This window comes from Arachis hypogaea, chromosome 15, assembly GCF_003086295.3.
Source record: "Arachis hypogaea cultivar Tifrunner chromosome 15, arahy.Tifrunner.gnm2.J5K5, whole genome shotgun sequence".
Taxonomy (NCBI): Eukaryota; Viridiplantae; Streptophyta; class Magnoliopsida; order Fabales; family Fabaceae; genus Arachis; species Arachis hypogaea.
The window spans coordinates 11121708-11144536 of NC_092050.1; the positions used below are offsets into that span (position 1 = coordinate 11121708).

General features: G+C 34.8%; 3 protein-coding genes across 3 annotated transcripts; 2 read left to right on the top strand and 1 right to left on the bottom strand.

Annotated features, from left to right (window-relative positions):
- Positions 1-472: 472 nt before the first annotated feature.
- Positions 473-6717, top strand: LOC112747878 (uncharacterized). The gene is made up of 4 exons (XM_025796088.1): positions 473-703; positions 883-926; positions 3267-5825; positions 5916-6717. The coding sequence occupies exons 1-4, from the start codon at positions 473-475 to the stop codon at positions 6715-6717; spliced, it is 3636 nt and encodes a 1211-aa protein (XP_025651873.1).
- Positions 6718-14718: 8001 nt separating this feature from the next.
- LOC112749233 (zinc-finger homeodomain protein 7-like) lies at positions 14719-17666 on the top strand. The gene has a single exon (XM_025797494.3). The coding sequence runs from the start codon at positions 16263-16265 to the stop codon at positions 17340-17342; it is 1080 nt and encodes a 359-aa protein (XP_025653279.1). The 5' UTR covers positions 14719-16262; the 3' UTR covers positions 17343-17666.
- Positions 17667-20017: 2351 nt separating this feature from the next.
- On the bottom strand, positions 20018-22829 carry LOC112749236 (uncharacterized). The gene is made up of 3 exons (XM_025797497.3): positions 22356-22829; positions 21445-21548; positions 20018-21289 (listed from the first exon to the last, which is right to left on the bottom strand). Exons 1-3 carry the CDS (start codon positions 22553-22555, stop codon positions 20478-20480), a joined length of 1116 nt encoding a protein of 371 aa, XP_025653282.1. The 5' UTR covers positions 22556-22829; the 3' UTR covers positions 20018-20477.

The following is a 22829-nucleotide window of genomic DNA, read 5'->3' on the forward strand; positions in this document are numbered from 1 at the left end:
TTGTTCCTAATTTTGTTTATTTTTCTATTTTATGTCAGTAGAAGAGTTAGAATGGGTGTGAAAATGGTGTTTCTTGTGAATGATTGAGCTTCTTTTATTTCTCCAGCTGTTAAGACAAGAAGTTAAAATAAATGAACATAAAAATTTAGTTTCCAAGTTTATTTGCTTTTAGTTTTTGGATGTTTACTACCCTTGTTTTTGGTAGTTTTTCTTGTTTCTCACTTTGGTCTCATTTGTTTCAGTTTCACCCAAGGCACCTAAACTAAAGCCAATAGCAGGTTTGTCAATTCCATTTTGTTGGATAAGAGAAACAAAGCCCTGGTTCTTGGTCTTTAATTGAGCCAAGTTCATTCAAAGTCAGAGGGAAAAACTGTTTTAGGTTGGTACAAAATACTTGTTTTTGTATACACACCATTTTGGGGGGATTAATGATTAACCTTTGGGTTATGATCACCCTCATGTTGAGGATATCATGACAAAAACAAAATTTTTCATTACTGATAGTGCTAGAATTCATTGTTGCTTGGACTTGGTTGGCAGGGACAAGAAGAAAGAATTTGCGCCAACCAATGCTGCTTTCTATTCCCTTGGAGCAGACCTCTTTCTGTCTCAGCTAAAACCTGAACATATTGCACGCTGTTTAGGAGTTCCTTCTATCAGCAAACCTGGGGATGTTCCTTCTATTCTCATTGTAAATATTCAGGTAGCTGCATATTTCCTAGTCTAGATTGAACTCAACTGAGAATTTCTTATCTTACATTATTGGGGTGCAAATTTTATGTTCGACATCTGAATATTAGTTTATTCACGTCTGTATATGCACGGCAATTTTTCATACTCTTGTATGATTTACCCTGAAATTGTGTGCTGTTCAAACTGCAGATTCAACTGTATCCTGCGACTGTCTTCCAAACCGTACCTACAAGGTAAAAATTAACTTCCAAAATTAATCCTTTGGTTTAAGATTTTTTCCTTATAAACACACTTCTCTGAATTCTCTTATCTTTCTTTTATTTCTATCTCATGGGTTAATCTATTTCCTTCCTATAGGATTTATTATATGTGCCATGCATAAGGCTTTCATGCTGATATGTTGTAATTTACTTTGGATAAATAGTAACAAATTTTTGTTTCTCAAATTCAGGGAGCAATCTCACAAATTCAATTTCTTCAAAGCTCTACCATTTGTACCACAAGACTCCAAGAAACTTGTTAATTTTTGCTATGTCTGCTGATGGTATTACCTCTTTTTTCTTCCTCCTTCCCTGTTTTCTGAATTTCGTAAAGGCTTTGGGAATTGATGCTACTGGTGTCTTTGTCTTGAATTATTGGATTATTATTACTAGATTTGGATACTAATTCTTGCCGATTGCCACTGTTTGTGCTTTTAATATTGAATTTTGTGAATTGGTGCATTTGGTTCGCTTGGTTTATGCTATTTGTTATTATCAGTATTAATGCACGCCAAGTGCTCTCTGATATGCCTCTTTGATATTCCTCTCTGGTTTATGCATGTTCACAATTCTGAATTCTAGTTGCCTTCTGTCTAAGCAGTTTTCTTTTGTTGCTTTCATTGAGCTGTTGTTATGCTAGTGTATAAAATATATAAAAAATATATATAGTTAGTTTTTTTTTAAATTTTGATGAATGAAAACTCTTAACAAAAATATAAATATGATCTGTTGTTGTATGTTTGAAATGGATAAAAATGGATCTGAAGCTAAGGGTATGAAATTATTTTCAATTATTTTATTCTGCTGCTCCTATGGTACTGCATTGTTTATACTTTGGTTTCTTAAACTTTCAACTATTTTTAACAGTTTCTTGCCATCCATATGCCACCGACATTACATATGATAGTTTGGGTTGTGGAGTTCTTATTCTTTTCATTCTGGATTTTCTGAATTCTACTTGGAAATCTTTTTTACACTGCAGAATGTAGAAGAAAGTGAAGAAAGAGCACTACAGGTTTAACGCTCTGATTCTGAGTTGCTTGCTCATGTCTTTCGAAGGTGATTGCTGTGGTCAGAAAAAGAGAGTTGTTTAATTTTTCATGCTTTGCTGTTTGTATTTGACGGAGTAATCTTTAATTAATACAGTTATTCTTAGGTAGAAGTTTATTATTATTATGATTACCTTATGGATTGAGAATGATTGTATTTAAAGTATACTTATCAGGAGACCTAAAATTAGATTATTGGAAAATCACAGCCTAGATATACTTTAATCTCAGAGAAATTAAAGTTGAGACATACTTGCCAGTTTTAAGTCAAAATTGAAATAGTACTAGTAATTCATAAAACAGTTTATATAACAGCGAAAAATAATCAAGAAATTTGTTAATTGCTGGTTGGTTGCTACAAATAATATCTTCAAATAGTAGAGATATATATATATATAGAATTGAAGGATGCTAATGCTGAATTGAATATATGGGGGTGGTTATAATCCTTTTTCCTTTTATAATGCATATAATTTATATTTCATAAGTAGTTCCTAGGTCTGGACCAAGCTATATATTGGATTAATATATATAAATATGGCATTTTTTAAATGGATTATGGCCCACAATTTGTGCTAAATATATGTAAATGGATGCTATTTTAATTTCAAATGTAATTTTCAAGCAGTTCATGCTGAGCAGTTAGACTAATGCTCCAAAGTTGCCAAGGGTTTACCTGCCCTTTTGGGGTTTTCTCCAGCCACTTCTTCGATTCCTACTTTCTAAATTCCCCCATTTTTCAAATTTCTATGGTTTTTTTTTTATGTTTTAAATTAAGAAAAAAATTTAATTCTCAAGAGCATTTTAATTTTATGCTTTCCAACAGGCTTTTGATAGTTATCTATCCACCACTACTACCACTTCTTTTATTCTGTTGCTCCTGTGGTATTGCTTTGATGTTGCTGTGGTGCTGATTATCTGTTGCCGAACCGCTATTCTGCTTCTGCTGCGCTACTACTTTGGTGCTGGTATTGTACGGATTACGACAGTATTTAAGGTTGGTTCATGTGAATTTAAATACATCTCTTAATTTGTTATTAATGTTATGTGGACAACTTAAGTGCTTTCCTGAGGCACTCACTTCAGGACCTTTAAAAATTGCTAAAATTTAATTTTCTTCGCTATTTTATGTCCAATGCCTTCAAAGTATTTTGGAGACTTGGAAAATTGTCTCCTAGTTAATTAGGAAGCTAGACTCGCAGTTAGTGAGACTAGCAGTAAAGACTTCAAACTAGAAACTTAGCTATCTATTTGAAATATATAGGTTTTCGATGGATGTGTCCAAGGATTGGATGGATACACCACGTCATGAAAAAGAATATCAACTCGGTGTAGAAAAGTTTTTACACTTTGCTTTTTCATCACCGGGAATTCCTCAAGGGGATGAAATTCAATGCCCATGTGCAAAGTGTTGTAATAGACTTTGGTTAAGGAGAGATGTCGTGTATGACCATCTAATATGCGATGGATTCGTAAAAGGTTATAGGCGGTGGTTTAATCATGGGGAATCACTTGTTGCTATGGATGTTGACAGTGACACAGATGAGGAATATAACTGCAATGATAATATTGATGAGTTGTTACGTGATAGATTTAGAGATACTACACAAGTTGATGGACATAACATGGGGCCTAACGAAGGTGCAAAAGAATTTTATAAATTCGTAGACGAGGCAAGCCAAGAACTATACCCTGGATGTAAAGGATTCACAAGATTATCCTTTACCATCCGTCTTTACTTGTTAAAATGCTTGCACGGTTGGAGTAATGCGTCGTTCACTTCTCTCTTAGAATTATTGAAAGAAGGAATGCCACATTTGAATATTCCTACTTCTTTTGATAAAACGAAGAATATGGTGAAGAATTTGGGTCTTGACTACCAAAAGATCGATGCATGTCCCAATGATTGCATGTTGTATCGGAAAGGGCATGAGAATGACTCATCTTGCCATGTCTGTGGAACATCCCGTTATATTGAGCATCATGTAGAAGAGGACGATGCTACCTCATCTAAAAAGCCTCGTAAAGTTGCTGCAAAAACTCTAAGGCATTTCCCCCTGATTCCCAGACTTCAAAGGCTTTTTATGTGCACAAGGACGGTTGAAGCTATGTCTTGGCATCATAATGAACGTGTTAAAGATGGGTCGTTAAGGCATCCTGCCGATGGTGAATCTTGGAAAGCATTTGACAGTCGACATGAAGATTTTGCAAAGGAGCCTCGTAATGTGAGACTTGGCTTAGCAAGCGACGGATTCAATCCGTTTCGAACTTTGAGTAGTACACATAGTACATGGCCTGTTGTTCTGATGGTGTATAATCTACCCCCTTGGATGAGCATGAAGCCTGATTATTTTATGCTCTCTTTACTCATTCCTGGCCCACAATCACCTGGAAATGATATTGATGTCTTTCTTCAACCACTAATTGAAGAATTAAAAGAATTGTGGGAGTTAGGTGTCGAAACATATGATTCCAAAGAGAAAAAAACATTCAACATGAGAGCATGTCTTTTATGGACAATTAACGACTTCCCTGCGTATGCTATGTTATCTGGGTGGAGTACAAAGGGAAAATTGGCTTGTCCATGTTGTAATGATGAGACTTCTTCTATATATCTGAAACATAGCCACAAGACTGTTTATATGGATCATCGAAGGTTTTTACCCATGAACCATCCATGGAGACATAATAAAAGATCTTTCAATGGGAAAACTGAACTTAGGTCTCCACCGCAGTTGTTAGATGGAACAACTGTATTTCATATATTGCAAGGGGTAGATAATTCTTTTGGGAAGAAGCAAAGGAAAGCAAAGAATGGCATTTCAAATTGGAAAAAGCGATCAATCTTTTTTGATTTACCATATTGGAAGTTCAACATGTTTAGACACAACCTTGATGTCATGCACATAGAGAAGAATATAGTTGATAGCATAATTGGAACGCTTTTGGATATTTCTGGAAAGACAAAAGATCATGCAGCTGCGCGTTTTGACCTTAAAGACATGGGTATCAGGAAAAATCTTCAACCAAGAGATACGAAAGATGGTAAAAGAACTAAGTTAGCAAAGGCATGCTTCTCAATGACTGCAGCAGAGAAAACAATCTTTTGTAGTGTGTTAAAAGGGGCAAAATTACCAGACGGCAGCGCTTCCAATATCGCTCGATGTGTGCAGCAAACGGAAAAGAAGATTTCTGGTTACAAGACCCATGATGCTCATTTCATGTTACATTACTTGTTGCAAGTACCGATCAAGAGCATACTTCCTGACCATGTTGCCATCGCTTTAGTTCGATTATGTTCATTTTTTTGCCGGATATGTCAGAAGGTAATTAGCATAGATGAGGTAGTTAACTTAGAAGCAGAGATTGCTGAGACATTATGCCAATTGGAGAGGATTTTTCCTCCAAGCTTTTTTGACATAATGGTGCACTTGCCTATCCATTTGGCAAATGAAGTGAGGTTAGGTGGTCCAGTTCAATATCGTTGGATGTACCCTGTTGAACGATATATGTGCACACTAAAATCATATGTTCGTAACAGAAGTCGTCCAGAAGGATCCATTGCTGAAGGATATTTGGCGAATGAGTGTATTAATTTTTGCTCAAGATATTTGCATGAAGATGTCCAGACAAGATTCAACAGAGTCCCTCGAAACAATGATGAGTGTGTTTCAGATGAGCTGCGAACTCCGAGTTTGTTTCCAAGCAAAGGATGTCCTTTGGGTGGAAAAATGGGAGATTTGTTCATGTTAGATGAAACATCAGAAATACAAGGTCATTCATACATCCTAAACAATTGTGATAAGATCGAAGTCTACATGAGGTATTTTGATTGATTCATTGTCATTTCGTAGACCTCAATCATAACATTTTACCCTACTAACAAATAAGAATATGATTATTTGATCTTCAGAGAGCATGAGGAGGCAGTAAATGAGTACAATCCACGAAGAACAAAGTGGGAGAAAGCCAAAGACCATAGTCAACAGTTCTCAGAATGGTTTAAAACTCGTGCCATGAAAAAGGATGTGCCTGGTTGGGCAAAAGGGTTGGCTAGGGGTCCAAATAGAGTTGCAAAAAGATTTTCAGGTTATGTTATCAATGGGTATAGGTTTCATACAAGGCACCGTGATGCGAGACGTAAAACCCAAAATAGTGGTGTCACATTGGAGGCATTGACTCCTAGTTTTGCTACTGTGAAAGATAAGAACCCAATTGAAGCCAAAGTAACCTACTATGGTAGAATAGTTGATATGTTTGAATTAGATTATTATGGCCAATTTAAGGTAGTCCTGTTTAAGTGTGAGTGGTATACAGTTGCAAAAGACAACTTTGGTCTCTCATATGTGTATTTCAGTAAGAAATGCTACCAAGAAGAACCATTTGGGCTAGCATCCCAAGTAAACCAATGCTTTTATGTGCAAGACCCATATGTGAGTGACAAACACTATGTTATGAAAACAATTCCAAGAGATTTATTTAGGATAAGTGATGACCTTGAGTCTGATTCCCCCATAATATATGCAAGGGAGCCATGTGAACCTGAAGTGATTCCCAGTCTCCCAAATGATAATGGCGAAGTTGATCTAGTGAGGAATGATCTACGAGCAACCATTATAGATGTGGCTCCAAATATGTTTGCCAAACAACGTGGTGAGGAAGATGAGGGGAGTGAATACGAGTACATGGAGGACTCTGATTCTGAAACATCTTGACATGTTTTCATGTAATGCTGTTTTGGTAGAATTCTAAATGTCTCCTTTGTTTTAGTTATTTTGCTTATTTAATTACTCGCTTATGTTGATTATGTTCGTTTAATTATTCATAAAATAACATTTTTTTCATTGTAACTCTTTTGTGTATGCAGAATAGAGAAAGGAGAGATCGCTAAAAGAAAACGGATAAGTACCTTAGCACAAAAAATGAAAGAAAAAAGTCCAAAAAAAAAGAATTCCTTTGAGGTTACACAAGTGAGGTCAAGTGCTGAATTGCTACAACAATACAATATTAAAAGAGAAAAGATCATGGCTGAAAATAAGAAGGCTAGCTTCCAAGCTCAAGACCCAAAAGATCAAACAAGAAACCAACCCATCACAATCGTGGAAGATGCCATTGAAGAGCAAGCTAGGACTCCAAAGAAGAAAAAGAAGGTGCAACCAATGTCACTTTTTCAAGAATGTGAACATAATGGGAACGGGACAATGTCTCAAGCTGAAAAGACCTCCAAAACTGGGAATCAGAGGACTGTTGAAGCTGATACAATGGAACAAAATGATTTAAGTTCTGATGATGAGGGAGAAGATACAAGCGAGCTAACTGCAAGTTCAACGAAAAAAGGAATGAGTCTTGACATGTATTTTAAGGTACATGGGATAAATTTGGAAGATGAAGAAGATGAGGAAGATGAGGAAGATGAGCTTGATGATGCTGCAAATGATGAGGGTAATGGAGGACAAGCTAGTAATGAAGGTGCTTTTCTTGTTTTACCTTATTGTCAAAATATAGCTTGTATTACTTCTAAGTTGATTTGAGTTTAAAATTCTGTTATTTTAATCGGATTTAGGCACAATAAAGAAGAAAACTCGTGGAAAGACTATGTGCAAAAAGCTTCATGCCACTGATTTTAATGATCGACGGGAGGTGGAATTTCTTGGAGGGCAGCCTATAGGTCCAACCAAGGAGGTTGTATCTAACCTCAACCAACTCTTGGGCACAACAGTTAGAAATCCTCGTTTTGTGACTTTGCTATATACTAGTTGGCATGGTGTGCCTAAAAACCTCAAAGAGGACATGTGGGAGTATGCCAATGTATGTAAGAATTATAGATAATTTTGTTAAGATTTATTTGTTACTTTATTTATGCTAACCTTTGACATTCTAATTTGTTGTCTTGTTTAGCAAAAATTCATTCTTCCAATAACTTCAAAGCCGTGGGTAATGAACGGATTTTGTCGTGCATGGAAAAAATACAAAGGCGAAATAAAAAAGGAACATTTCTTGAAGTACAAGACAAAGAAAGAAATGATAAAGAACCGACCGTTAGAGATCCCGGAGGTTCAATTTCGCAAACTAATTCGGTATTGGAGTCTTCCGACTGTTAAGGTAATATTGTCTTTTAGTTCTTTATGTGATTAAACTTGGTGTTTTGGAAAAAGGTAGTGTGATTTTGAAAAAACAAGAAAACATGTTTATTAAGAATAATAACATCTCTTTTTCATGTTTATATTTAGGCTGTGTCTACTAAGAATGCTGAAAATAGGTCAAAGCAAACATGTCCTCACCGGATGGGTTCCACAAATTTTGGAATAGTGCGCAAGCAACTGGTAATGTAACTTATTTTTTTGTGATTTCTCATTTATATTCAGGTTGTAGTTTACTAGTTAGCATGCTTCATGTAAATTTTTCTATATGTACTCTAGCGCGACTCTAAAGAGAACAGTGAAGAACCATCAAGAGTTGAAGTTTTCATAGCAACTCGCACAAGTAAAAAAGGAAAAGAAATTGATGCTAAAACGCAAAGCACAATTGTGAGTTGTTTGTATTTGTATTTGGAAATGTACAATATTAATTCTATAGTGATTTCTATAGTGATTTCTATTAATATTGTTTGTATGCTAAATTAATGCGGCAGGCTGAACTTCAAACCCGCATAGAGGCAGGGGAAAATGATGAGGATGCATTTGTAGGAGTGTTAGGAAAGGACCAACCAGGTCGAGTTCGTTGTTTTGGGGCTTCGATTACAAAAAGCTCTCTTAAAAAGGATGAGGAGATTCGACAAGTCAAGGTTGAATACAACAACAAGGTTGAATCATTAGAGAAGAAGATGGACGGTGTATGTAGTTTATTAAAGGTATTGGTGCACCAAGTCAACCCTGGAATGAGTGAGGAAGAGGTAGCAGCCTTAGTGCAAGCTGCCCAAAATTCTCCTTTGGATGCCTCAAGTAGCAGACCGAGAAATACTCCTCGCTCCTCCGAATCAACTCATATTCCACCCAAAGATGTAAGTCACTATCTTTGGATATTCGATATATTTCCATTTAAAGTAGTTGACTTATTGTTGTTGTTGATTTTGGACATTTGATAGTGAGATAAAAGATTCTAAATGGTGCTAATGGTGTTGAATTGGAATCTGAATTCAAAGTTGTTGACTTTTTAGTAGTGTTTTATTTTGTATCTAGTGTGGCATTGAATCTCAATTTTGGATTGAATCTCAATTTTGGAAAACACGAGAAATCTTTGAAGATTTGCACTTTTTCCTAATCAAATTGGATAAAGAAAAAGAAAAGAAACCATAATTGAATTTTAATGTTTTTGTTTGTTTTGATTTTTGCAGACTCCAGAAGGAATTAATGGCTCTCATGGTATATCTCATTTTGCTTGATTTATTTATTGGGGATCGGTTATAGAATTGATCCATATGCAATTTGTATTGATTTTCCAGTTGCTAGTATAAATTGTGCATGCATGTGACTGCAGGTGCAGTATAGGGCTACAAGAATGGTTAATTTGGTTGTGAAATATATTAGGAGTTAGGGTGATACATGCCATTGTTGAGAAACATGTGACTGTTGCAAAAAAAAAAAGGAGGGGAGGGGGGCAGTTTGATTGTTAGCTTCCTAGCTATAGCAGTACCCTTTTTTCCTTTTTTGAAAACTTTAAGAACAAAAAAAGTATCCTGGCTTTCAATGAAAGAAAAGCCTTTGCTGGTTACAATTATTGTACAACTATAACATTCATTTGTTGATAATATATGTCTCCATTTTTTGGTTTGGTATAAGATGCACTAACACAATAATATTTAAAATTATGCAGGGAAGTGCTGAAAACAGTTTCGCTCACAATGGTGATCAGTAATCATGAAGTTTTATATTTTGTAATGAAGTGTAAAGGAAGTAGATAATGTAATTCATGTTGGAATTGTAATTCATGTATTAAGAAACTGCTAGTGGATGAGACTTTGATTTTTGGTATTTTGTTAGAGTATAACTAACATGTGATCAAACACTTTCTCTGTGACAAGCTTATGAAGCAAGGATTTGTTGATTTAAAATTAGTAGTCATCTTTTAAATTTTGAAATTATCTATGATTTTGTAAGGTTTATAAAAAAAGTAGTGCCAATAGGTACTGAACTATTTTACAGCCACGCTTTAAAAGGGTGGCCATACACAACAGCAATCAACAGCCACGCTTTATAAGCGAGCTGTAATTCAATTCAGAATCTATTGGCACGCTTCTAAAGCGTACCCATATCTCTACTTGTTGCCACGCTTTGGAAGCGTGGCGATATACGTTGCAGTGCACATGAACAGCCACGCTTTAAAAGCGTAGCTGTATCTCACACCTATTGGCACGCTTATAAAGCGTAGCCATATGTCTTGCTATTGGCACGCTTTAAAAGCGTAGCTGTATCTCACACCTATTGGCACGCTTTTAATCGTAGCCATATGTCTTGCTATTGGCACGCTTTTAATGCGTAGCTATATGGCTTGATATTGGCACGCTTTAAAAGCGTAGCCATATCTTGCTTTTGGCACATTTTAAAAGCGTAGCAATAGTTCACACATATGGCCACGCTTTTAAAGCGTCCCGGTCTTTAAAAGCGTGGCAAGAAAAAAAGCGTGCCAATAGGTCACGAAAAGCGTGGCAATAGAGCAACCGGCACCCTTGCAGTTGTGACCCTTTCAAAAGCGTGCCGGTAGCTCAAAAAGCGTGGCGAAAAGCTATCGTTACGCTTTTAAGGACTTTTCGCCACGCTTTAAAAGCGTAGCAAAAAGCTTGTTTTCTTATCTGAGTAGAGTGCATATCGACACTCCTAATCAAGTAGATCATAAGAATATTTTTCACAAAATTGACCGTTTTATTCTAGTAACAAATAAAAAGCAAAAATACTGATTTCATCCTATATTTGTGAATGTTAGTTAGGCAGGCATAGAATATATATATATATATATATATATATATATATAAACTCAGCGTTTGACTCTTTTTTCTGGACTTTGGTTTTGGTCCTCCACTCCTCCCGAAGAGTTGAATTTTGAACGTTTGACCATAACAATAATCGAACGGTATTCAATGGTTAGGTGTTTAATACGACGGCATCGCACATGGAGTAAAAAGTTATCTTCTTACAGTAAATTAACATACATGATTATCTCATGGAGAAGTGATGACCTTTAATTTTTGTAATCTTTCCCATTGCTAATTTTATTTTTGAATTAATTGCACAATAAGACAATAAGTGGTTGGATACCCTTTTCCGGAAATGACGTTTATATTATTTTCATTTTTTTCCTCCGGATAAAATTTTACGAACATAGCCAGATATGATTCTTATACGTTTGAGTTGATTTTACTATTTTGTGTTTGTGTTAGTGTTAATGACTAGTAATGTTAGAGATATACATTCGTTATAAATATCTATAATATATTTCTTTTTTAAGAATAAAATCCTCAACTTTATTTCCCTACCACTGATATCATAGTGACTTATGATCGAATCGATGATTAAGAGGGGAAAAAAAAATAAAAAGAAATATAAGTACCAAGTTTTCCCAGAAAAAAAAGCTACAACATAGTGTCCTTATTCTACATATGTATTTGAGGTGACAAGGACTTGACTATTTGTGATATTGACCACTTTTTTGTTCCTTCTTCCTTTTCATAAGAGGTATCCAATCTAATCATTGGAAATTCACAAGTTTCACTCTCCATTTTAAGCTTAATCAAATCTTATTGTAACTTAGTAACGTACATGGGAATTACATTGCTATACGTGTATAAATATTAAATAAAATAAATTTTGTTTTTTTTTCCAAAATATTACCGTTACATAGTAAATGCATTTAATTTGTATTATAAACTAGAATCAAAACCATTTAAAATATAAACAAAAATCTAACCTACTATGAAAAATCAATAAATTAAACCGACAGCTCTAACTTTACTTGCCTATTCTTTGAATATCGACAATGATGTTTCATACCGTAGTTTTACAATTTAAATTGACTGCGTTACTTTACAGCGATAATGAAATTTGAAAGTTGAAACGATTCGTTACGTAAACACGTGTAATATAAAGGGAAAAAAAGATTGATTTGAACCAGTGTATATCAAACCGTTAGATCAGAACAAAATTACGAAAGTTTTACTAAAAATCTAAGATACAAACTCAAAAACACGGAAAAACCCACGAGTAGTGACAAAACCACATACAGTAACTAACAAATAAATGAAAGGGTAATAGAAGACTCTTAGGTTTTGTTTGGATATAGAAAAAAAAAATCAGAAGAAAAAAAAATCAGAGAAAAGAAAATAAAAAAATAGAATTATTTGTATATATATTATTTAAATAAAAAAATAAATAAAAAAATATTTTTTTGTTTGAATAAAAAGAAAAATAAAAAAATTATAATAATATAAAATTATATTAATATTTTTATAATAAAATAAAATATAAATATTTTATTTTTTTATATTTATTGTATTTTATAAATATTATAAAATATTATAATTTTATATATTTGTTTTAAATTATTTATCTAATACATATATAATGTTTAAATGTAAACTTCGATTATAATAATATATTAAAATTATTAAAACTAAATTTATATTTAATTATTAATAATAATAAAATTATGGATAATATTGTAAATATATAAAAAATAATATTTTTTTTATTTTTTTGTTTGTAATGGAGAGAATTTTTTTTACTCGGACCCACACTGAAAATTTTTTTTCTTTAGCATTAAAAAAAAAAGAAATTTTCCACTTATTTATTTATTTATTTATTTTTCCTTAAATCAAACATAGTGTTAATGATTCACGAATCACATAGCATGAACAATCCAATGAAATAATATTTCCATAATCTAAAACTCAAACAGTGGTTCACATTTTGCATGCATACTTGTATAGTTTATTACGTCTTGATACTTATATATGGTCCTTCTATGTTATGTTAGGGTAATTATGATATTTTTAAAAATATTATCAAAATTATAATAATATTTTTTATTATTTAATAATATTTTTTATATAATATTAGAGGTGTATATGATCCAGTCCAGTTCGGATTCAAACCATTAGGTATATAGTCGAGTCCAAATCTGAAAAATAGACTCGATCATTATTTAGGATTGAGTTTGGATAAAGACAAACTCGACTTCACCCGACCCATATACAGTTAAAGAGAACTAAAAAATATATATATTTTTTAAATTAATTCTAATATATTAATTATAAACTTATTGTTTTATTTTTAATCACACTTATTAAATTAGAAAATAGATCAAAGAAGCATCAAATTAGAATTTATAGACAAATTCAAGTTTAAATATAAATATTAACTTCTTGGTAACAAGTTTTTTCTTTATAGATAAGTGCATTATAAATAAATTTTTTTATAAATAAGTTTTTATATAAATTATTGTTAAATCTTTAAAGGTCCAGTTTTCACCTTATTTGGACCGAATATAATTGTGATTCGAAAATATTTAGGTTTCATAAGGTTTACAACTGGATTAAATTTAAAAAATAGACCCGATGTATATTTAGAGTCGGGTCTGAGTTAGGACAAACCCAATTTTACCCGACTCATGCACACTCTTATATAATATTATTAAAATATATAAAATATAATTTTAATTTAACATTTCATAATTATTGTAGCCACTATAAATATAAACATATTAAAATACATTTATATATATAAATAAAATGAAAACAAAATCACATGCAACAGTTAGGGTTTAAGGTTAAAAAATAATAATACTACTGTTTTTTGCTACAATGGCTACGATGGTTAGCGTGTTTTAAAAAATGTTGTTAAAATTAAAATAATATTTATTAACAAATATTACTAAAAAAAATGTTATTAAAATATAAAATCAAAAGTACAACTTGAATTTTAACAATATTTCTAACTGCCGTAGCCACAAAAATCATAAGCATATTAGAATTCACAATCTAGTAACATTTTGATAACTTGTTTAATTGACGATTCTTCATGAATGCACTGAGAAGTCAGCACATACAAGAGATAATTGTTTTAATTTGTTGAATTAGAAGGAATTGTGCATAGCTTGAGTGAAGATAAATGAATTAAGCAATAACATTATGAGATCACATGAAGGCATGATGGTTTGAAGGTTAAATGGTACAGTTTGTCCTTTATATAGTGGCCACCGGGACCGTGGCGTGTAGTATATAGTCCATAGAAAGTAAAAGAGAGAAGAGTACAAGTACAAGCACAAGCATAAACACAAATTGATGCCTGAAAGAGAAATGTGAAGGGAGAGATGCTATCAACTATAATGGTAGCAAATAGCATCATCAATTGCATCGCCAAATTAAAGCAACGAAGCTACTAAAAGTTAACTCATTGGTCCAACCCAACAGTGCGCTTCAGATATTGCTGCCTGCTGCAGGCGCACAAACACAAATCACTACTAATACACCCAATTATTTTTCTTTTATCACTCATCTCAAAAATAAAGACACATCAATAATTAATTTTTTTTACCACTTTTGAAGTAAGATTTTTTTTATTGTGAATATATATATATTTTTTACTTGTTGATCTTATGTTCTAGAATTTTTTATAGGGAAAAAAAAATAACACTGCTAATACATATAGCGTATCTTGGAATCAAATAGATTTTTTGTGAAAATATGAGTACATATAATCTGAATAGAAAGTTAGAAAGGCAAATACAAATAACCTCGAGGAGAGAGAGAGAGAGAGAGAGAGAGGAGAGAGAGAGAGAGAGAGAGAGAGAGAGAGAGAGAGAGAGAGAGAGAGAGAGGAGAGAGAGAGAGAGAGAGAGAGAGAGAGAGAGAGAGAGAGAGAGAGAGAGAGAGAGAGAGAATCTGACAGACCATAAGAAAGACAAGTGATATGTAGTGGCCCAGTAAGCATTCACTTGGCTTTAATTTCCTCACATCCTTGCTTAGAAAAGAAACTTATTAGCCCTTTTACTCTTGTCATTCTTGTATTATATATATGCTAATAGTGATTGATGATGATTAATTATCTCAAGGCTAATCAAACATTCCTTTTTAAGAGCTTCTTAAACATAGATTCCCACTATGCCTTGCATGTCCTAAACAGCTCATATTATCATAATCTTTTTTGTATTCAAAAGATTCTAATAAGCAAGAGACATACAAGAGTCTATTCCGTTTTTGTATGTCCATAATTAAATATGCCGGTTAAGGACACACATTGACATTAAGCTAGAAAGGGTGATGGGGTGTGAGAAGAGAAGAGAAGAGAAGGGCAATAATTAAAAACTGAAGGAGGGGCCAGGGGCCATGGGTCAGGGGTGCGTGCGTGCAGTGAAGTGCAGGGTGTGTGAGAGAGAGAGAGAGGACCAACATGCCCTTGTCGGTTGTTCTGCAAAGACAAGCTCTTTATTATTCTTCCCCCCACTAAATTCAATTCTGAGTGCGGTGTGTTCCTTTCTTTCTTAATTCTTATGGCCTTGGATGGCTGGTAGGAAACAAATACATACCCCCTTCTACCATTTATTTCTCATCAAATCAAAGATTAAGAATAATAACACCACATATGCCTTTCTTTAATCAATCTGCTTATTAACTTCATTCTCTCTCTCTCCCCCAAGCTGTTGCTGTTGCTGGTGCAAATAACCGAGCATATTCCTATTCATCAAATCAAATCTTGTAGTTCTATCTGTAAGATTAATAATCTAAGCTGGGGAGGTGAGTCTTATATACTAGTATATTATTATATATTATATTAGGTTCTTCTCTGCCTAGCTAGGGACCCCGCTTATGCCATCTAGTCTATGTATAATGTATGCTTCTTTTGTCCTTTTCCTATGGTTATTTTTTTGTTCTCTAAATAAATATTATTAGGCAATTGTGTGCGGCTGCTATATAAACAGTTAAATCACTTGCTTGGAAGATTAGGATTGTGATTAGTGAGAATTGGTTGGTGGGATTAATATTAGCTCCCAGAACGTCAATATCAGAACAATAAGCTAAGAAAAAAAGAATAGTTGTAAGTAATTATATCATCCTTGATTGAGATTTGAGCTTCCTCCCTCTTGGAGTAGATTAGATGGGATGAATTAGGGTACAACAACAAACGGCAAGATCCATCCACAACCATAGTTAAATTTGAAAAAAGAAAAGGTCATGAAGAGATGATCATGGTTTAAGTGTGCGGATCAAGGGTGGCTAAATTAGATCCATGCCATCAGCTGCAAATTAAGGAAAAGGAAGCAATAATATTTGATGGAAAGAAGAGGGGAAGAGGATAAGGAATTAGAGATGGCAACAATAACAGCAACAGCAACAACAACCACTTTGGGTAGTTATAGTGTTGTTGTTCCAAACAACAACAACAACAATAACAGGGATTCTTCTTCTTCAACTTCTTCAAAGTTGTCTTCTCCAACTGTGGTTGGAGCTTCTGAAACAACTCACCAACCATCTCAAACTCACTCATTAGTCTTCCACCACCATGATCCTCCAAACCACAACCACCACCATCAACATCATCTCTATCCTCATCTTCAGCCACCCAATCAACAATCTCTAAGACCAACCTCAGATCCAGATCTAACCTCGTCTCCTATTGCCACAACAGCACCACAGCCGCCGCCACCACCACCACAAGCAGCTGCAACAACCACCACAGCATTAGCAAGGTACAGAGAATGTCTGAGAAACCACGCAGCCAGCATGGGGAGCCATGTGGTGGATGGTTGTGGAGAGTTCATGCCAAGCGGAGAAGAAGGCACCCCGGAATCACTCCGGTGCGCCGCCTGTGAGTGCCACCGTAACTTCCACCGTAGAGAGGTTGAAGGCTCCGCTCCTCAACAGCATCACAACTATTACCCCAACAACAACAACAACAAGCACAACGGTCACAGCACTCATCATCTTCTTCAGTTCCACACAGCACCACCATCTTCATCCCTTCATCATCAACGATTCTCTCATGCTATTGCTGCTGCTGCTCCACCATCGGTTCAGCCGGTGATGATGGCGTTCGGAGGAGGAGGAGGAGGAGCGGCGGAATCCTCTAGCGAAGATCTGAACATGTTCCATCATCAGTCAAACGCATTAGGAGGGCAATTCTCAGTGCAGCAAGCATCAGCGTCAAAGAAGAGGTTCAGGACAAAGTTCACACAGCAGCAGAAAGATAGAATGATGGAGTTCGCTGAGAAGCTTGGGTGGAAGATTCAGAAACACGATGAGCAAGAAGTGCAGCAGTTTTGTTCTCAAGTTGGTGTTAAGAGGCAAGTTTTCAAGGTTTGGATGCACAACAACAAGCAAGCTATCAAGAAACAACAGCAGCAGCACACGTAAGCAAAACAATCATTGTTTATTAGAGGAATTACTTGTTTTGTTTTCTTGTCCTCTCTTCATCTTTTCTTGTTCTTTGCTTAACAAATAAGAACCAAAGAAAGAATTAGAATTGAAAATGATTTTCATTTTTATTAGTTAATAAGTATATAGATCATTTAGATGTGCATATTCAAATTAAACAGAGCAAGTTAGCTTAGCTAGCTACCCACCCTAGATACATGGAATTCAAACTTTCATAGCAGCCACATATGACTTTCCATTTTTATATATCAATTCTGTATGCTCCTCCTATTCAATCAATTACTTCCATCATCATCATCATCATTCATATGCAGCCAACAAAATATGCATGGATCATGGATGCAATAATAATTAGTTAAATTCTCAGTTTCTCACTCACCTCTTCCCTTTTGGAAGGTCATTTTTTTCCTCCGGCAAAGCGAGGGAGAAATAAAAAAAAAAAAAGAAAAAAAAAAGAGAGAGATGGTGATAACTTTGAGTAGTACAGTTGGGATGAACTAAGACAAAGCGTATATATCATTACGTTGTTTGTTATAAGCTGCTTAGGCTAGGCGTAACGATATTTCATGCATAATAATCCTAGCTTTTTGAATTTCAATCATGTAACCGTGGGTTTCGCGATAAATGAAAAATTGATGAGAGAAAGATAGGATCCCCCACAGTGATACCGCAAATTTGTCGTTTCATATGGGGGACACCGACTCATACACATGATGAAGAATGAATGAATTAGGAGACAGTACCCGCTATTTTCTCAAATTCACTTTTCCATCACTTATAGATATGAATATGTAGTAGTGTTGCATTCACTATTGTCTCTATCCGAATAAGCTAGGACCCTATGCCAGGTGCATATAATTAAATCATCACAAAGGAACATCAAGGATGTCCAATAATGTTCACCCTCTAATTTGAGAATAGCTGAATCTGTACTACGCTGTATATATCTGCATATGTAAATTAAAGCAGCTTATAGTTTTGTAACCACCACAAAAAAGAAAAAAAGTTCCTTTGAATTTTTGTTTAAAACAGAAATATGAAGGATCAGAAAGAGGTAATTGTCTTAGCTTCCATGTAGATTTGAGGAAAATCTGCATCGTATGTAGACCGAAGTCACAATAATGTAAATGGTATATGGACCACGGTTCGTCTCTAATAGATGCCCTAGTTCCAGTCAACTGAATCCTTCGATTTTGTCGGAAGCATTCTTGCTCCTAATCCTAGAGAAACATTGTATGAAAAAAAAGATAGGATTTAAATTTTCTAAATTTTGAATTTTATTTTAGAAGGTAAAGTATAATTTATTATTATTTATTTCATAGGTGGAAGCAAGAAAAAACATGAGAGAAAAAACATTTAATAGTGAGATCTTATTTTATCTTCTAAAATAAAAATCTAAAATTTAAAATATGCAAATTCAAGAGAATATATGCTTGTACATTGCATAAAATGATACCAAACTTGTTCCATGTTCAAGTTTCAAAATACAAGGACGGACTTGGTTTTTATTTTTTATCTTGTAAGTTCATTACTTGCTTCAATTTTTTCAATATATCTGAAAATAGAGAACCGATAAAGATAAGGCTAAATATTATTGTTGTAATTTAGATCGAAAACAACATATTTGATAAAAAAATTCAAATGTTTTAATGTGTTGATAAAAGATTCTTGATAAATAAAAGTCAAAGTAAAACTTGAGCATGGCCAACACAAGCCGCGAAGTTAATTACTAAAGATATAACTATACTGTGTAGACTGTAGCAGAATGTAGTGCACCCAGCAATTAAAACTAAAGCAATATGAAAAAATTATCATGACGAATAGACTCATCGGAAAGAGAAAAAATAACGCTGATGTATAAATTGAGGTTATTAATTGTTCAGCTAATTAAGAAGGCTTGCACTGAGTGCTACATCCATGAGGGTTTCGTAAGAAAATGGCAGGATAACTGAAACTCTAATAATCATGAAAACCAATAAACTTAGTCATGCATTTCATAGATATTTAATCAACATCTATAATCTCGTTTCTCCTTGTTCTGAAATAAAAGAAAAATATACGAGTACACATACAATTCAGTGCACTCAAACCAAGTCATTCAGAGGTCGTATAAGTGACCAATATTTGTCAGTGTGTTATTTTTACCTTGTATTTGAATTAATATTAGGAAAACACTACTTTTTCCACTAAAAATATTGACTCCTTAGCATTAATAGCCACTAGTCTTCTTAAGATTTAAAAAAATATAAAATAAAATAAAATTCTAGACGTCAAACACCTTCACCTAACAGCCAGATCAGTTTAAGTGATCTAGAGATATCTAATGGAATACCAGTAACTAGTTTGCAACATGATGATCTGGTATTCTGGTCCATAATAATAATAATAATAAATAATAATATAAGCTAGGGATCATGCCCATGCTTCGTGCAAAGTTTCCTATCTTACTCTAACCTAGTAGTTACTTGCCCACTATTCTTTGATGAGCGTCTAAGTATTGAGCCACAAACTCCATTAATTATTAAGGGAGTAAACATCTGACCATGAAACTATCAAGAATCAAACACTTGTATAAGATATATTATGAAAGCAGGTCCGTACATCACATATATAGCCGACTCATGGAGGGGTGTGGATTGTGGACCACCAATAAATTATGGAAAACCACTAATCAATATAATTAATACAACCATAGTTACAGGAGATGGGATTGCCTCTAATAACACCATGCATCGTTCATATGATGATTATGCTCTCATTATAACAAATATGACACATCACGCATGTTAATAAAGGGGCCCAACAACATAATCAAAGTCAGGATACACTAACTGCACAATATTATCTCAGTCTAGATAAATAGCCTATAGTGGGGGCTGCAAAGTGCAAAACCCGTGTGAATCTACACTAATACATCTCCTACCATTAGGGACAAGAACACATGACTTGTGTTCCCATTTTCATAAGGAAAGAGTTTAACAAGTGCTTTTGCATCTCTTAACAAAACAAACACATTACAAGAAGAAAATAGTACTCGATAGCTTTGCAGAAAACGACAAAAGACTAACTGAAAGACACATTCTTATATTTGTATGTAGGGAACTTAACATACCCTCATAGATATTGGGTGTTCCTCATGGAAGCTCCAAGATTCGCTGTGGCATCTGAAACTTTCTCCTTGGCAGCTTCGTAACGATCCTTGGCCTCCCTGGACATGGTATCCTTTGCTGACTGGTATGCCTGACCAACTTCTTGCTTAGCTTGGTCAAAAGTTTCTGCCATTTTTTGTCTTCCATATTCCATTGCCCCACCCATCTTGTCTCTAGCATCATAGGCCCTATCTCCAACCATGTTCATTTGCTCCTTGGCTCCATCATAGGCATCACCTGCGTTATCTCTTCCATACTCCATTGCTCCTTTTACTTTATTCTTTACATCATAGGTTCTCTGTGAAGCCATCTTCATTCTCTCTCTGGTTCCATCATAAGCATTGTTTGCTTTGTCCTTGGCATATTCCACTGCCCCACCCATTGAGTCCTTGGCATCATACAATTTTTCTGACATCACATCCGAAGCCATGTTCATTTTCTGCTTACCCTCCTCATAAGCATTGGCTGCTCTATCTCTTCCGTAACTCATGGACTCGGCCATGTTATCTTTAGCATTTTGTGCCATGGTTGAAGCCTTATCCGACGCGGAGTACATCGTCTGCTTAGCATTCTCATAGGTATCTGCCATTCTTTCTCTAGCATTACCCATGGCTTCTTGCATCATGATTTGTGCATCAGTTTCTCTATCTGTTGGCATTCTGATGATCTCGCCATCTCCGTCATAAGCCTGGCCAGCGTTTTCCCTTCCATACCCCATGGCTCCTGAAACTGCTTCCCTAGCATCTGCTACCCTTTGAGATGCATACTCTGAAGCTCCTAAATAAACAAGACAAACACAAAGGCCATTCCAGGATTAAGTGTGAGAGACTTAACCATATATACTATATACTATGTAGCACAATATGATGATTGCATGAAAGTTGAATTCACAATAGAATCATAAAAAGAAAGTGCAAAGATCGAGCAAATACCGGATGCTGCAGATTTGAATGACTCTGTAGCCCTGGAGGCAGCATCTTCAGCTTTATACTTCATGTCATTAGCCACTTGTCCAAGATCATTTTCTGACCAATTTCTGATACAATAATTGAAGACTAGTGAAAATAATGAAATGATAAAATGTAAAGTTTGGCTTGATCTAAGCACTATGCAGCATAAACCCGCCCAAGTCAGTCGTCTCAATTTGAATTACACTATTGAGGATTGGCCATCTACTTCAAATGAAGGAATGAGGCCAAATGAAAAAGCAAAAAGTTTCACTTTGTGATTTAAATAAAAAGAATCATGTTAGAATGTTACTCAATGCGAATTTGTCAAACATGCTGGAAATGAATAACTAACTAACTTCCTACACCATACAAATCATTTGAGGTGACCTGAATCCAAAGTCCAAACACGCTGATGGTGATTTGGAGAGAATAATGCTTACGATTGTGATAACAATCACCAGCTTTCACAGTCACACTCCTTCCTTGTTCTTCTCTCACAATAAGTACCAGTAAAATGGCTTGTCACACACATTGGTGCTTTTTTTTTCTCATGAGCACTCATACATTCTCCGTAAGCTATTCCACTCCTATTTATGATCTATGATTGCAATGAAGTATAAAAATATATTTGAGCCACACCCGAGTTTATTAGTAGTGTTATTTTTATCGATTATTTCAAAACATCATTTAGGCACACGGAAAATTACATATTAAAACTAAGAACTAAAAATACGAGCTGCATAATAATTATATATGCATTGGTATGCACATGCATGGAATATGTAAGATCAAATGAAAGAAATTAAAACACAGAAGTTGTACTAGCTATTAATTAATTAACTAAAATGAGATGGATGATTAGGATGAATTGAAAGAAGGGGGAGAAGGATTACTCAGAGAACTTGTGTTGAGCCCAATCAGCGAGAGAACCGGTCTTTTCCTTGGCATCGTAGAATGCATCTTGAGCAAAACGCTTGGCATCCTCTGCTGTGGCTCTAGCGTCTTCAACAACAACATCACTCCAACCCCTGCACATTCCTACACACATGACCACACATGCAACCACCACATACAATACCTTTATGCTTCTCATTTTCTTCTCCTATTCTTTTCCTCTTTGACTCGATGAATGTAGATTTTTTTTCCTTAGAGGTCTTTAAGATGTTCGAAATGGTAGAGGCGGTTCGCGGAATGCAGGAACTCAAGGGACATGTGGCCGAAGATAGAGGGTGAACGGCGCCAGCTTTTGCCACGTGTTGGGAGCCCGCATGGTCCGCAAGGCGGCCAATCTCATTCGTTTCTAACTTTCTATTCTTTTTAACGGGTTGCCTCCTCCTACGACACCGCTTTTCTCTAACTTAATAACT

Bases quoted from the DNA above. Each gene is read 5' to 3' on its own strand.
- LOC112747878 (XM_025796088.1), top strand. From the start codon at position 473: ATGACAAAAACAAAATTTTTCATTACTGATAGTGCTAGAATTCATTGT. The intron at 704-882 runs GTAGCTGCATAT...TTCAAACTGCAG, and splicing joins TTCTCATTGTAAATATTCAG to ATTCAACTGTATCCTGCGAC. The intron at 5,826-5,915 runs GTATTTTGATTG...TTTGATCTTCAG, and splicing joins AAGATCGAAGTCTACATGAG to AGAGCATGAGGAGGCAGTAA.
- LOC112749233 (XM_025797494.3), top strand. From the start codon at position 16,263: ATGGAAAGAAGAGGGGAAGAGGATAAGGAATTAGAGATGGCAACAATA.
- LOC112749236 (XM_025797497.3), bottom strand. From the start codon at position 22,555: ATGAGAAGCATAAAGGTATTGTATGTGGTGGTTGCATGTGTGGTCATG. The intron at 21,549-22,355 runs GTAATCCTTCTC...TTATTGTATCAG, and splicing joins GCTCAACACAAGTTCTCTGA to AAATTGGTCAGAAAATGATC. The intron at 21,290-21,444 runs GTATTTGCTCGA...TTGTTTATTTAG, and splicing joins ATTCAAATCTGCAGCATCCG to GAGCTTCAGAGTATGCATCT.